The sequence below is a fragment of the Chaetodon auriga genome, chromosome 9, assembly GCF_051107435.1.
Source record: "Chaetodon auriga isolate fChaAug3 chromosome 9, fChaAug3.hap1, whole genome shotgun sequence".
Taxonomy (NCBI): domain Eukaryota; kingdom Metazoa; phylum Chordata; class Actinopteri; order Chaetodontiformes; family Chaetodontidae; genus Chaetodon; species Chaetodon auriga.
In genome coordinates, this window is record NC_135082.1 from 24814609 (window position 1) to 24828943 (window position 14335).

Here is a 14335-nt window from a genome sequence, read left to right on the forward strand (position 1 = left end):
TCGCCCTCGACAAATAACGTGGATTTTGTTTTGTTTTGAGGCTGCAGCTGTGATGTGGTTCATGATGCAACGTTTCATTAATACGTATGCGTATCTTTGTTTTTGATGCTAAAAAAAGAACACGTAAGAAGATAAAACCTAACCTTTTTTTTTGCCAAAAATACTTTTTATAATTATGCAACGATATCAGTGTTTAAAAAAAGCACCGACTGTGAACTCTCAGCGATATAAAAAGCCTTCAGAGATGTTGCAACAGGCCGTTCTCAATTTAAAAAAGCACTGACCTTAAAAGCAATCCTCACACTTTGGGTTTGTATATAAAAATGCATACCTTGGCAGTATGCAGAGAAGGGAATGTACTCTATGTCCAACCAATTGCTACCTGCAGCATTTCTTTTTAGGTGGTCCCACATTCAGCGTGCACCTCACACAGTCCCAGTCTAAACCTCACCTCGATCCACAGCGCAATAAAGACATAAAATAGGTCTTTTTTTAAAATATAGTCCTCATTTTATTAACAGAGGCCAAATAAAACTCATCACATTTTATTTACAAAGGGAGGCAATAAATATCTTAATAATAGTCATAAAATTATTTTTGCTTACATTTGTTTAAAAAAAAAAATCATAAATGTGTCATGTTGTTAGTAGCAACTCATACAAAAAACCTGCCAGCAGACAGGCGAATACATACTACTGGTGAAAAGGGGCTGGAGTCTGTCGTCAGTGAGAGAAGGAATGACAGAAAGCGCAGACTTTTCCTTTAAGGACACAAACTCAACCACATGTCGCTGAAAATGTTCCCAGAATCCTGCACGAGTTGGTCATCGGAGGAGAAGCCTCAGCCGTCAGATGTGGCTTCGTGACGTGATCGGGGTTGGTCAGAGCTGCAGCGCTCCCGTCTGCGGATCCCTGACCTGACAAACAAGCACAGGGAAAAGCTTTCCCAAAAGCATCTTTGAGACTGTCATCCAGTGAGAGTGAAAGGAGCGAAGATGAGCTCACAGTCAAAAGGCCATTTTGGAAGGGGGGGGGGGGGAATAAAGAAGAGCTCAGTTCAGCTCGGCGTCGACTGAAAGCTTCCAACGCAGCCAGTCCGACGAGGTAAAGATAAACAAAAAGAACAAGGAGGTAGAGGAAGTCTTCATCGCCAACCCCAAAATGTTAGCTAGCTCACACTGACAGAGAACCACAGAGTCAAGGCATCCTTTTCTGGAAAAACTCGAGGAAGAGCTGTTAAAAAGGGGAGACCAGAAGGATTAACATCCATCTCCCGAACGCGATGAAGCTGGAAGACTTTGTGGAATTCGAACCACATCAGCTGTTGTGTTTTTGTTTGTCTTGTTTTTTTGTGTGTTTTAACAAGGCTGAAGCCGCGGCCGGTGCCCGACTAGTCAAAGCATGTCGTGTTTTAGCTGAATCACAGGCTGCATGGAAATGTCAAGGAAATCACACACAGTACTCGGAGGGTTCAGCGCATTCCAGGAGCCGCGAGTGAAGCTGAGGTTGAGAGACGTATGGAGAGAAAAAAAAAAAAAAAGGATGAAGAGGAAGAGAGAGACCTGTAAAATATTGCACTCAAAGCTACACAGTTATCCCGGCAGCACAGTGTCACCTGCGACTGCCACCTCTCTCCGTTTCATCTCCATGGTGTCTGATTCCAGTGGAAAGTATGGGATCCGCGTTGTCAGGGGAAACACAAACAAAAACCGACAGGTATTCCAATAAATCTCTAGTTGGCTGATTTTTATAACATTGCGTCAGCTCCTGCTTCAGCCCCCATTGTCAAAAAGAAAGCATGCCTTCAGCTTGCAGTTCAAACGTAGCTGAGGACGACGGCGACAGGAATTCTCTCAGAAGTCCTTTAGTTTATCCAGTATAAATAACATGACGGACACGTTAGCACAATGACATCAACCCAGAAGAATCCAAGAGTTAGGAAATATTCAGTCATCCTGAAATACAAAAATAAAACATCTTTGACTTTTTTTTTTTTTGTTCTTTTTGTCTGTCTTTCTTTTACACAAGTGAAGTCTTTAAGGTGATTCTTTTAAGACAAGAAGCTTGAGATTTTCAGATGCAGTTCGTGTTTTTTTTTTTTTTCCACCCGAGGAAAATTAGTGCTGTCCCATCGGCCCCATCAGTTCCTCTTGGAGTTGGGTTTTAATCGCCGAGCCCTTCGTGTCCGCTTTGTTACTGTGGTGAAACGAAACTCCTCCAGCGGGTCCAACCGGCCCTTCGGCTGCCGCTTCATGAAGTGGACTTCCTGTTGCCTCTGCGTGGTCCGCGAGCCTTTCTTGGGCCGACCCTTCCTGTTGAAGCCGAGGTACCATCCTTTGTACTTGGCCGACACGAGAGCCGTGTAGTTGTTCTCCAGGAATTCCTCGACAAAGACGCACTCCTGCTTCCTGCCATCGGGCTGAAAGAAGGAAGACAAATGGCACATTAATTAATTATTAACATGGCAGCGTGACCTCCTCTGCAGCTAACGCTCTGGCTTATTTCCATTGCATCAGTTTGTTCAGGCTCAGAACGGTTTGCTCTTCTGTTGAGGGTTTTGTAGCATAAAGTCTAATATACTTATGCGTAGAGAACACAAATTCACTGTGAGTGTGAGGCAAATATTTAATTTTCAAACATCTGTAATGTTGAAAAGCTAACAGGTACATTTAGGAAGTCATTAGGGTAGCATGACTCGGCTTAAAGTGAACGTTTTTTTTACTCTGAGCAGAAAAAGTTTAAAGGTTAAATGTAAATGTGTTCACTTTCACACGACTAGTGATCAAACCTGCAGGCCTCGACTGTCTGCTGCACTATTGTCATATGAAACTACTTCCTGTCTGGTTGGGCCTTTTCACGGTCTGTATTTCACTTCCTTCTTTCACTTCTGGACCACCACCAGAGGAAAATGTTGGCACGTTGTAGGTTTCTGCAAACCACGGGTTATGTTCATCTTGTACGTTACATATGTATCATATCAACGTTTCTAGAATCGGTGTCAAAGTGACGTTCAGATTGCTGGTACACGTATATGAGCTGAGTTTTCTCACCAGGAGGAGGAGGGGATGGTGGTGGCGTGACAGCTACACAAACAGCAGACGACTGTGGCGTCAAACCGGGTATATTTAACAGAAGAGAGCCATTTTCCAGCCGTCATGTTTGTCACAACATAAAATGGAATATTTAGATGCACAGAAACATAAAGTTTACGCAAATTTGGTGTTTGCACAAATGTTTATTCTGGCAGTTGAGTTATAATTTAAGCGAGTAGTATTTTATTTTATTCCATCTCGAGTATTTTAAAGGAACAGTTTGACATTTTCAATATCAGTTTCATGTCTATAGGCTATACGTGGTGAGAGCCAGGAGACAGCTAGCTTAGCTTAGCATAAAGACTGGAACGCCTGGCTTGTATAGCTTCATCATAATGATATTATTATCACTCTCAGCAAGGCACCACGCTGGTGTGGAGGGTATCATGCAATCCTACAGCAGCTCTTTATTAAGATCACACCTCACTGTCAACAGATTCATGGAGACCCTCCGTCACAGTTCCACTGACAACTCTGCGCAGTGAAGTCTGTGGATTATCCAAGGTAACAGCGCAGTGTTTGTAGAAAAACACCGTGAATTTTTTAAATTCGGGGCGGCAGTAAAAGTCTCAGAGACAGATATCTCAAAAGCTGGGCCCATGAAAACAAAACTATCAGCATGTCTGCATAGCGATGGGGGCATTTCTGTGATTTATGGTACAAGTTGCTTTATTAAGTAAGCAGAAAGCCACCAACAATCAATAATTTAAATGTCACCTTAGCCGATTTTTTAAAATAATCCTTCAGTGGAGGTCAGAGTAGGTTTTTTTTTTAAACAAATGAGGCCCCAGCAACTGAAAGTGAAAATGCATGTTTCTAACAGATGACCATGATGAGAGAGAGAAAACTTCTGTGACTTACTGCAGCCCCACCGACGCTGACAGCAAGAGTTATTAATGCAACAAAAATCACACGTGTGCCTCCACAGTGTACGTTTTCAGATATTAACTTCTTTTCCATATCGAAGCGCTCGTCCACAGAGTCACATGCTGTCATCCCGCGCTCGTGGCCACCTGGTGTGACTAAGTGATATAATTGCAATGGCATTCCTCCTAAGTGACCATTAGTCTCTCAATGCATTGTGGTGATTTCAGCCTGTAATTGACTGATCGAGTGTCAAAGGAGTAGGCCGATTACGTAATGGAAGAAGGGCTGTTAGTTATCAAAGGGGTTTTGTTAGGGTGTACAAAAACAGCAGGAAAAAGCAGATCTGTTCAATTCGGCCTGGATTAAGAGCCTGTTTGAAATATTTATTCTGATATTAGAAAGTGGTGATTCGATGGTGTCGGTGAAAACACTGAGCTTTTGCCAAAGGATCTTTTTTTTTTTTAGATTTTTCGAATATTCCCAAAACGAAAACCAAAAGACACTCACCCTTCCGACTATTTTGCCCTTCTCGTTCATGCAAATGTAATGTTCGCTCTCCTTTCCTTTTATTCGAATGTGGCTCCCGAAGGTTTCTGTCTCGACAACAAGAAGAGCTGGAACACAAAAGAGAAAACTCTGTTAAAGGCGAGTCTTTCCACTCACATGTGCGTGGCTTAAGGATTCACACACGTTTAAACCAATCTGTCTGGGTCATTTTCAATACTTGTCAATGTTTTTGAAAATTTCTCCACATATTTATGACCTTAAAGTGATTATATTTAAATGAGCAGCCCTCTGAAGGAACCCTGCAGACAATCGAGGGGCAAACACGGAGTCAAGCAAAGAAGACTTACATATCGTAGCCTAAATTGTGTGCTAATGAACCGATGACAGCATCTAAGGGTTATGAGGTTGATATTTCAGACATTTGTGTTCAAAGGTTTATAATATATTTGTCATTTTTTTGCAAATACATGACCACAAAGCCACCAATCTTAGTTGTACTGTCCCAGAGATTAAAACCCATCGAATTAAACAAGGATTACAGACAAAAATCCATCAAAAGCCTGCAAGATCCAGAATATAGAAATGACTGATTTTGGGCTTTATGAATAAATTGACTTGACAAACATTGCGTGAGGATTTATTCTGTGAATGTGGAAAATGATGATGTTTAGCTCTAAAAAAAAAAAAAAAAGAACAAAGGAGATGAATTATGGGCCTCCAGAGCAAATCATTCAAGTCTTTTCAAGGTATATTAAGAGTACAACTTTCTTTATAGAGCACCAAATATGCACCAAAACAACAATGCCACCATCACTTCAACCTGACACAGCAGTAATCCACTCTCGAGACGCATCCCGGCGGCTCTTTTATCCCCCCCATCCTAAATGTTAACCCCTGCAAGGTCACCTTTGTCTCTGCTCGCCCCTCGACCAGCAAAGAGATCTGCCAAACATTTGTGGAGCGGTTATGTGCCCCTCAGGATTAGGTTTCAAGTTCCCTTTAGTCTGTGCTCACTCAATCAAAAAGTTAAGATGATCCATTTGTTTAACACACAGGGCCATTCAGTAGCGCTCAAGGGAGCAGAGGAAGAATAGGCGAAGGGGATGGGACGGGCTCGAGGGCAGAAGTAACTCCCCTCCACCTCCCTCCCACCCTTAAATCCAACCTTGGGAGGAAAGTGGGAAGAAGGAAACCTGTCTCAAAGGTGAAACCGAGGGAAGGTAGAAGTCATTCCTTCTCTTGTTCTGAGGGGTTTCTGTTTGTTATTTGGGAACTAAAGAGCAGCTTTTTTTTAATCACTGAAAAGATCAGGCTGGAGCTTTTTGGGCTTCTTGAGAAGGAAAAAAAAAAAGCGAATGGTGTTTAAGAAGACATTTCAGCTCTGCAAGTCAAATCAGGAGTCATCTGACAACCCTTTGGCCTTCTCACTCTGAGCTGGTTTTGCATGGAGACCCAAAATCCAACCTCAACTATGAAGCCTTGACCCAGATCATCAGATAAAACAATATTTTCCTCTCCGCTGTGGATGTCCTTCGTCCATGACCCCATCTAAACCCTATATCTTTGCTCCATCTGTAAATGTCTGAACAGGACACTTTAATAATGTGTTGGGAGCCCTAACACATGAAAACTGATGATTTTATTTTATCAGAACAGCATCCACAAGCAAATATCTTTGTTCGCTGCCACTGTGATGTCTTGTATATTGTGTATTTTGGGTTTTTCTTTTAACAGTTCTCAGAATAGAGCTGTACTCGGTGTGCAAAAAGGGGAAAAATGAAAAATCTGACATAAATTTTAGAATAAACTATCAATATTTTCCTATAAAACCCCACTTCCAGTGACTTCTTAACCAATTCAGTGGTTATTCTTCTTGGTAAAACATGAACAATGTGGGGCCACGGGCATTTACTGGCCTCAGTATGGGGTCAAAAAAGCTGAAAACTCCTGCTTTAAGTCCACATTGCAGCGTTCATCAGTTTAAAAGCCTTCGCAGTGACCCACCATCTGCTCTGAGCGGACAACAGGCATAACTTACAGCAGATTGTCCTGGTAAAGGATTGTTCTAGTCTCTTAAAAGTAATGAATATGCAGCATTAATATCTAAGAACGATAACGCCTGCACTTTTGCTGCACTGATATGGACTTAGAGGTCACAAAGCTCTATGTGGAAGTAATATATTTCCTCTGAGGTGGTTTGTGGCCTTCAGCCGTGAAGCTGCAGTGACTGAGAGTAGATTAGAGCAGAGAGAGAATCTTCCTGAGCGTTATTAGTGAGTGCAAAGGAGTTCACAGGTGCCAGGTACTGCAGCTGGATGGGGAGGAGGAGAAGGAGGAGGAGGAGGTGGGGGGGCGGGAGAAGGAGGAGGAGGGGCAGAGGGTAGAATTGGCAAGGCCTCATGGGAAAAATTGGATCTGCTTCCACTCAAGCTCTAACAAGCAGTGAGGAAACTTCGCCTCGGCGCATCTGCGACTGAACACACTCACTCAGAGGCATTCAAGACCAGCAATTTTCGAGCTGTGAGTCAGCTGTTATGAGCAAAATATCTGCAGGAAAGCACAACACAAGGCCCGCTGCCTTATGTTTATTCCACAGCATCAAAGAGCGCTTCACTGACCATCAATTTACTCCTCCGCCGCATTTGTTTTCATTTGAATTTGTGAACAAGTCCACACAGAAAGCAAAAAGAATATATTTACGGTTGATAGAAGCATAAAACCGTATCTGGAAATGTTAAATCTTTTTGTCGTCCTCATGCTTTCAAGTTAGTGCGGAGTGCTTTCACACTGCTGGACTGAACCGAGTCACCCTGGTTGCCCAAATCCAGCATTAGATGCAACAATGCCCGTTGTAAACCAGAGAACGGTGAAGAAAATGAAAGATTATATGTAGATATCACTTTATCTTACCCATTCATGTTCAAGGAAAGCGCAATGTTAAGATTCATATTTTGCATGTCTCAGTAGCCACAGCCCCATTCCTTGAGGAAAACATCTGCATTTCTGATCATTTTTTCAACCCTTAGAAACAATAAAGTTCAGTAATGCTACAGGATTGCATTCTACACGAGCATCAAAGCTCGTGGCCTAAAATTCAAAACCCAACGGTGAAGAACATTTTGCAGTATGGCAAACCAACAAGTCAGTCTTGGTCCATATTAGGCATTCACACTGTAGGCCTATAAATCTATCAAGATAAAAATAGACTTGCTCTGGATACCCAAATGCTGCAGTAAATATCCTTTGCAAGGTCAGCAATTTCATAACGTTTCTAGCCGCTCCAACCAGTAGTTGGTGGCTTCCAGAAGTCACCATCTGCTTTTCCCAACACAGAGCATGGAAAACCACCTCTAAACAAAGTGGCTGGAGTGAGGAAAAGCACCAAAATCTCACTGGTAGGTGATGGCGATTTCTCATCCTGTTTGAACAAACTAGCTAAAGTGTCAGGTGAGATGAACAGGAGTTCTCCCATACCATACTTGCCCCCATCATCTCCGTTGGCGTTGATTTTCTTCCCCAAGATCTGGACGTGTTTCCCCGTGGTTCTGCTGTAGAGCTGATAGATCCGGACCTGCTTCCGGCTCAGGTCGTCCGGGTTCCTCGTGTGGTTCTCGATGTAAAACCTGAAATCAGCAGAGCTCTGCTGGGACTCCTGCACAGAGGTGTAAGACGGGAGGAAATGGAAAGAGAGACAGGAGAAAGAGGGTGAGACATCGCCATGGCACAGGTGTTGAGAGTAATGTGTGCTGCTGCTTTTATGGGCCCTGTGTCAAAAAAATTGTGCTCCAGGGGCTAAAAACTCAGATACCAAACAGGAAATTGTGGCTGCAGCATTTTAATGTCTCTCTTCTTGCTTCTCAACTGGCACATTTTACATGCATTGCATTTACAAGCTGATAACTATGCAACAAGATGTGTTAATGAAGTCACCGTTTGAGTAAAAATCCCACAGAACAAGTGCAAAGCCTACGGTGCAACCGTCTGTTGCTTTGTATTGAGACAGCGGTGTACTATGTGCTCCGGGCGATATTGAGAAACCTGTACTCCATTTCCACAAGCAAGCAAGCCACTAGCAATTATACACCTGAAGCATCCAGACCTGTTGCACTATCATCAAACAAATATCTGCCTGCAGGCGATGTACGGTCCATAAATTAGGAAATGCAGCAGGCGGAAGACAAGACTGAAAGATGGCAAGAGGCACCTTGAACCACAAAAACACTCACACTTGTGGGAGGACTTTTGGATCACATTGTCCAACTGCACCTTTCAGAATTCACTAGCCTGCTGTTTACGAGTCACCTTAGACCTGACATAAAAGCAGAGGAAATCGTCGACTTCGACGGCATGTCGGAAAAGCAACTGTGTCACCCAACATGTGGAAGAGCGAGAGGAAACGTATACTTTCAGGAGCCCTGGAATCTCACTTCACGCCAAGATCCCATTTCCCCAGCTGTATGGTGTGGTAATTGCACAGTAATGGCTTTTTATGTGGCTGTTCTCAGGTGGCTAATTATATACACATTACATACCCCGAGCCCTTGTTATTCTAACTTCAGTAAATTAATGACATGTAGAAAACATGACGGGGAGTTAAGAACAAATCCTTAAACTCAGAGAGGGAAAATAAACAACTTCTGTAAATCTGAGAGCAAATTAGGCACCTAATCCTTTGAAGAACACTATCCACGAAGATGGGTCCCTCAGGTTGGACCTGCAGCGTCCCCTGAAACCAGACCTGACGGTGAGTTTGGACTTTGTCCTCCCATGCTCAACAGATTGTGAGATACAGCACTAGGTAGCATTTCTCAGCCACATTTGGATGGGCTTTTGAAATGGGAACGACTCGTTGGCTCATTGTGACGTATTCAGTCTGGAAATGTGGACCTCGGAGGATCCAGCCTCTGAACTGAGACACAGCTTCTGTATCTTGACATTTAGGAAACACACCCATAATGTTACTTTTGGCATCAGGCAGAAAACAAGAGGCTGGATATCGAAATGTGCTTCCTACTGATGCAACAAATCTATGCCATTAATATTGACTTCAAGGCATCAAAACTTAAAAAATTGTGATGCTTTTATGACATGCTCCCTCATGGATAATAAGTTTATCTCAAAGCAAAGATATCAAAATTAGCTGCAGCGCTATTGGCTCATTTCTTCTCCTTAGCTTCCAGAACAACTCCTTTTTAGACAAATTCAGTCAAGGTATTCCAACGTGCAACACAACCTCTGAAACTGTGCAGCCATGAAAACCCTGTTACAGACGGTCCTCTAATAAATATTTTTTATTAGTACAGTCTACATGATGAATCAAGACCAGCACTTTCTGGAGCCCTAAAAGGTAACTCTAATCCCTGTAGTCACTCTGAACCAGTTCTATAATCCTATAAACTCAACCAGCAGATCAACAGTTTTACTGCATGAAGGGACACATTTACATCTGATCAGAGAACTGATAACCCAAAGCAGCTCAATCGAGACAAAGACTTGTTACTTTCAGCTCATCTGTGTGAGACGTTTGGGGTAACGCACATCTGTGTCACCTTCCTCATAACTTAAATTAATAAATGCATACAGACAAAATGCGTAAAGCTACATTTACTATATACTGAAATTAAAGGGATGATGAATAAGCTCTTATTGGAGACCAATGAGCCACAACAACAATGGAGCTTTTTTATTTTCAGAGAGAACTACTCCTGGAAGCTTTCACATTTGATGCGCCCAAAGAAAACTCTGGAAAATGATGCATTTAAGAGCAGAGCAGTTGGCATGAGCAGCAGTAGCCACAATGGCTTACAAACAAAGACAGAAAGTGTCACCTACAGGACTTTGCAACCAAGGAACAATTCGTCAAACTGATGAGTGATCCCTGCGCTTCACAAAATACTCATTTCAGCCAAAGATGTTTCTAAAAAAGAAAGCTTTGAGCTCACAGTTTGCAAAGCTCAGAGATGCAAACTATGCATCCTCTTCAAAAGCCAAACATCAGCATCTGTTGTCAGCTCTCTCTCAAAGCCAGCGAGCAGGAACAAAAACCGAACACACAACAAAACGTGGCCTAACTGGGCTGCTACGGGATTTATCCCAAATCTCCCCATCTCTAAACAAACATAAAGGTGTGTTTGGTAGACAGTTGCATTTTACGTCAAGGGAAAGGCAAGCCTAAGCACATGAGGTGAACGCTAACGACAGCAGGTTTTTTTTATCGCGCTGTCTCCTCTCTTCAAAGACACAGCGTGACAACGGATATGGCTGAAACTTCAAAAGTCTGGAGCTCATCTTAACCCGGGAAGCTCAGTCGTCACATCCATCTAAGATACACCTTCCTATCTGCCTGACACACCGCCGGGGTCACACTCACAAATAGACAAAGACAGACTCTCACATGTTGGCAGAGCATTCAAAGTTTACTTCAGCTGTGGTTGCTTCTGTTGTTTTTCCTCGTGAAATCACAACCACAACATGACATGTAAGAGCCATTAGCTGCTCGCAGCAGCGCCGCGGAGCAGAGTGGGCCAACAACAAGAGGGGCCAAGTGACAGGAGGGCTTTAAAGGGCTGTTCCTGCGTTTCCTTTAGTTTGATCACCAGTCTAAGGAAACTCAAAGAGCCACAGTGCATTTCCTTTGTTTGATAAACGCTTTTATCTCATCTGTTTTTTTTCTATATTTTCTATATTAAAACAGCACAAAACAGAAACCTCGTATGTCTGCTGGGCCACATTCTGCATGAACCTGTTTACATGTGAGGGGTGGTCAGTCGACACTATAGCTTTGTTTGCACCAGCTCTGTTGGAATAATCAGAGCACATACACTTACATAACATTGAAGTTTCCAGTTTTTGGGGTTTAGGGTTTTAGAATTTGTGTCCCGGAAATGTCATGAAAAGGTTCAGGATCTGATTTTTTAGTCCAGTAGTCAGACCTGTTATTTTGTCTCTGAGAGCTAAAAGCAGCCCCACCAAGACAAGAAGATCCTTGCAGCAGTAGATGAAAAAAAAAAATTATAAACTAGAATTGTGCAACCAATAAAATGTCTTAGAAATATTTGTCAAACTTTCCCTCCTGCAGGGTTTTATTTGTCCCAAAAACGTGAATTCCCTTTGGTATGATTCCGTTTTTTTCAGACAAAAATCTGAATCTTTTTTTAATCTCTTAAACATATAATTACATAAAAAAAAAAAAAAAAAAAACTACAGTCAAAATGTTGCCAGCTGTGGGATGCTGATGTAGGAGAAAATGCATCCCAGGAGTGGATGAGAGATAAAACCGAGTCTGTCCTGTTTTAATATTTAAGATCATAACAACACTGAGAAATTAATTTAAAACAACAGCTCGTGCAATATTATGATCCAACACGTCATACCAATAAAGTGATCAGATAGCTTTATGAGGGAGGCAGCGTGCTCTCCGCGTCTTATCTGGATCACAGCGCGCAATTAGGTGAGTGGATGCCTGCAAATCATTACTGTTCAAAGTGAGACGCAACTAATAAAAACTGAGGCAACAAGCGCCAAACGAGCCCATCTGTTCGCAGAACAACTTTCTAACCCCGGGGATCAAAATATTTACTACACTATTCTGTTGTAAAACACTGAAACTGCTACTTGAACTCCAGATTAAAAACGACAGATTTTAATTACACTTTGCCAAATTGAAACTATTGATGAGATATTAGCAGATCAGTGCGCGAGCAGGACAGCTACACTTCAGATTCGAGTTTTCCCAATCCCGAGTTGCCAGTGTTTCTTACAGAGGGCTTATATTCCTTCTTCATTCATCATTTATAAGGATTACAGGGCAATGACTGCATTTTTATCTCCTGCATCGTATCGCGATGACGCTGCTATAATATTGATGCAGTGAACTGGTTTATTTCCGATGCTCAATATTGAGTTTACATTTATGATACTTTTTTCATTGTACAGCAATATTTTACTGTTATAATCTCCCGTCTTTTCGGTAAAATTTTTGCACTTTTATTTATTTGTTTTTTTACAATATATCCTTGTTTGTTGTTGTTGTTTTTTCCGCGCAGCACATGCTCTCCTTCTACAATTATCGCGCGACTTTTTTTTTTTTTTTTCCCCATCAGGACCCTAATTCAAATCCATCCACATGACTTTAACTGAGGGAAGTCAACGCCGCGTTTAATATCGTCGGGACCACCCTGAAAAGAACCTATCCCCATCATCAGCATTACTCACATTAAAAAGCTGCACAGTGACATGCAAACATGGACACATAAAAAGAAGAGGAACGTGGGAGTAAACATACCTGCAGCTGGAAATAGAGTACCAGAAAATGTAAACACCTACGTGGAGAGAGAGGGAGAGAGAGAAGAGAGGAGGGGAGTGAATCACACAGGCAATTACATGAAGAATAAACGCAGCCTACCTGGATGAAAGCAATGCGCAAATATGAAGCTTTTGGCGACTTCTATTGGTAAGAATGCATGGTTTTATGTGCAAAAGGCAAACGGAGATGAACACTTACACGTATATGAACCTCGAAGGCAGCAGAGACATCTTGACTTGCAGAAATACACCTGAAATACACCTGCTTCCACAGATTTAGAGCCCCGGGAAAGGTTGGCGAAATCGCCCCCCTCTCTCTCGCTTTCGCTCCCCCTGCGCGTCCTTTACGCACACAACTCCGTGGATAAGTAGGAGATTGAATCCCAGTGTAAGGATAGATCACTGGAGAGCAGCAGTAGAGTCACAGGGTGCAACATTAGGTGCTTCCTTGTTGGGGGGACTTATCCAGAAGATTTTTTTTCCAGCTCAGTCTCCTCCGCTCCCCAAAATCCCGCAACGTCTCCGTAAATCGGTGCCAAGCGTGGAAAGGATTCAGATCTCAATCTCGCCAAAAAAAAAAAAAAAAAAAAAATCCCCTCGCTCAAAAAAAAAAAAAAGAAAAAAAAAATATCCACCGAGTTTTGCGCACCTACAGCCAAGTTTCCCCACAATCCCAATCCTGCTGCTCCAGAGATCACAAGCTCCTCAACTCCGTCCGTACCTGCGGGTGATTTCTACACCTTGCATGGGTCATTTTATTCTACCAAGTGCTGCGGTGGAGAAAAGGAAAAGCGGTGGATGAAATGACGCCCTTCCAGCAAAAACAAGTCGCTAAAAGTGGGCAGACAAACTCTTCCAGGCATTCAAGAAAGTTACGTTTTTTAAGAGAAAAGGTAGTGTGGAAATCGCAGCGGCGGCAGCAGCAGCGGATCCCTGGAGAGGTTTGGGGGCTGATGATGGCGCAGCAGTGCCTGTCAGTGGTGGTTGTGCGTCTGCGGCTTGAGATTTGGGCACAGAGAGGCTTTTTTGTTGTTGGTGGGTGGAAACATGTCAGCGGTTTGCACCTGATAGGGTAATCTTGGAGAGACCATCAGCTTGGAGAGGGTTTTTTCCCTCTCGGTGGGCAAAGCGCTGCGCAGAGGAGAACAAGAGCAAGGAGATGAACTGCTTTTTGGTTTGTTTGTTTGTTTGTTTTTTCTTTTAATTAGAATTAGTAAACCTGGGAGAAGATTTAATTGCTATGCAAATGACTGATTTAATAGATCTAAGTCTAATTTAGAGGCATGCGATGATACGAGCCAGCCTACTTTTCATTTAAGTAAACTTTTACGTTAAGCAAAAATGTACTTTTCATCACTTTAAGGCTTGTGCGATAATAAAATGATCCCAATTAATCATTAATTAATCATCATTACTACATAGCTTCCGCCTGTGACAATAAACAGAGCTGTTGTGTTGTAAGAGCTACAGAAACTGCTTCTCCCTCTCTGTTATTTGTGCGTTTTAAGCCGCTGCTGGTTTGTGGATTGGCCTCGGCTCTCCCAGACACCATTCAAATGCAGGTTG

At 42.6% G+C, this 14335-nt stretch overlaps 1 protein-coding gene across 1 annotated transcript; it reads right to left on the reverse strand.

Moving 5' to 3' along the window:
• Positions 1–625: 625 nt before the first annotated feature.
• Positions 626–13614, reverse strand: fgf24 (fibroblast growth factor 24). Its single transcript, XM_076738384.1, has 5 exons — positions 12969–13614; positions 12750–12786; positions 7940–8117; positions 4466–4572; positions 626–2418 (listed from the first exon to the last, which is right to left on the reverse strand). Exons 1-5 carry the CDS (start codon positions 12998–13000, stop codon positions 2140–2142), a joined length of 633 nt encoding a protein of 210 aa, XP_076594499.1. The 5' UTR covers positions 13001–13614; the 3' UTR covers positions 626–2139.
• Between the last annotated feature and the right edge of the window lie 721 nt (positions 13615–14335).

Coding starts and splice junctions, on each gene's coding strand:
- fgf24 (XM_076738384.1), bottom strand. CDS start 13,000: ATGTCTCTGCTGCCTTCGAGGTTCATATACGT. Junction 12,787..12,968: donor CCTTCGAGGTTCATATACGT/GTAAGTGTTCAT, acceptor CTCTCCACGTAG/GTGTTTACATTTTCTGGTAC. Junction 2,419..4,465: donor AGGGCAAAATAGTCGGAAGG/GTGAGTGTCTTT, acceptor TCCTTCTTTCAG/CCCGATGGCAGGAAGCAGGA.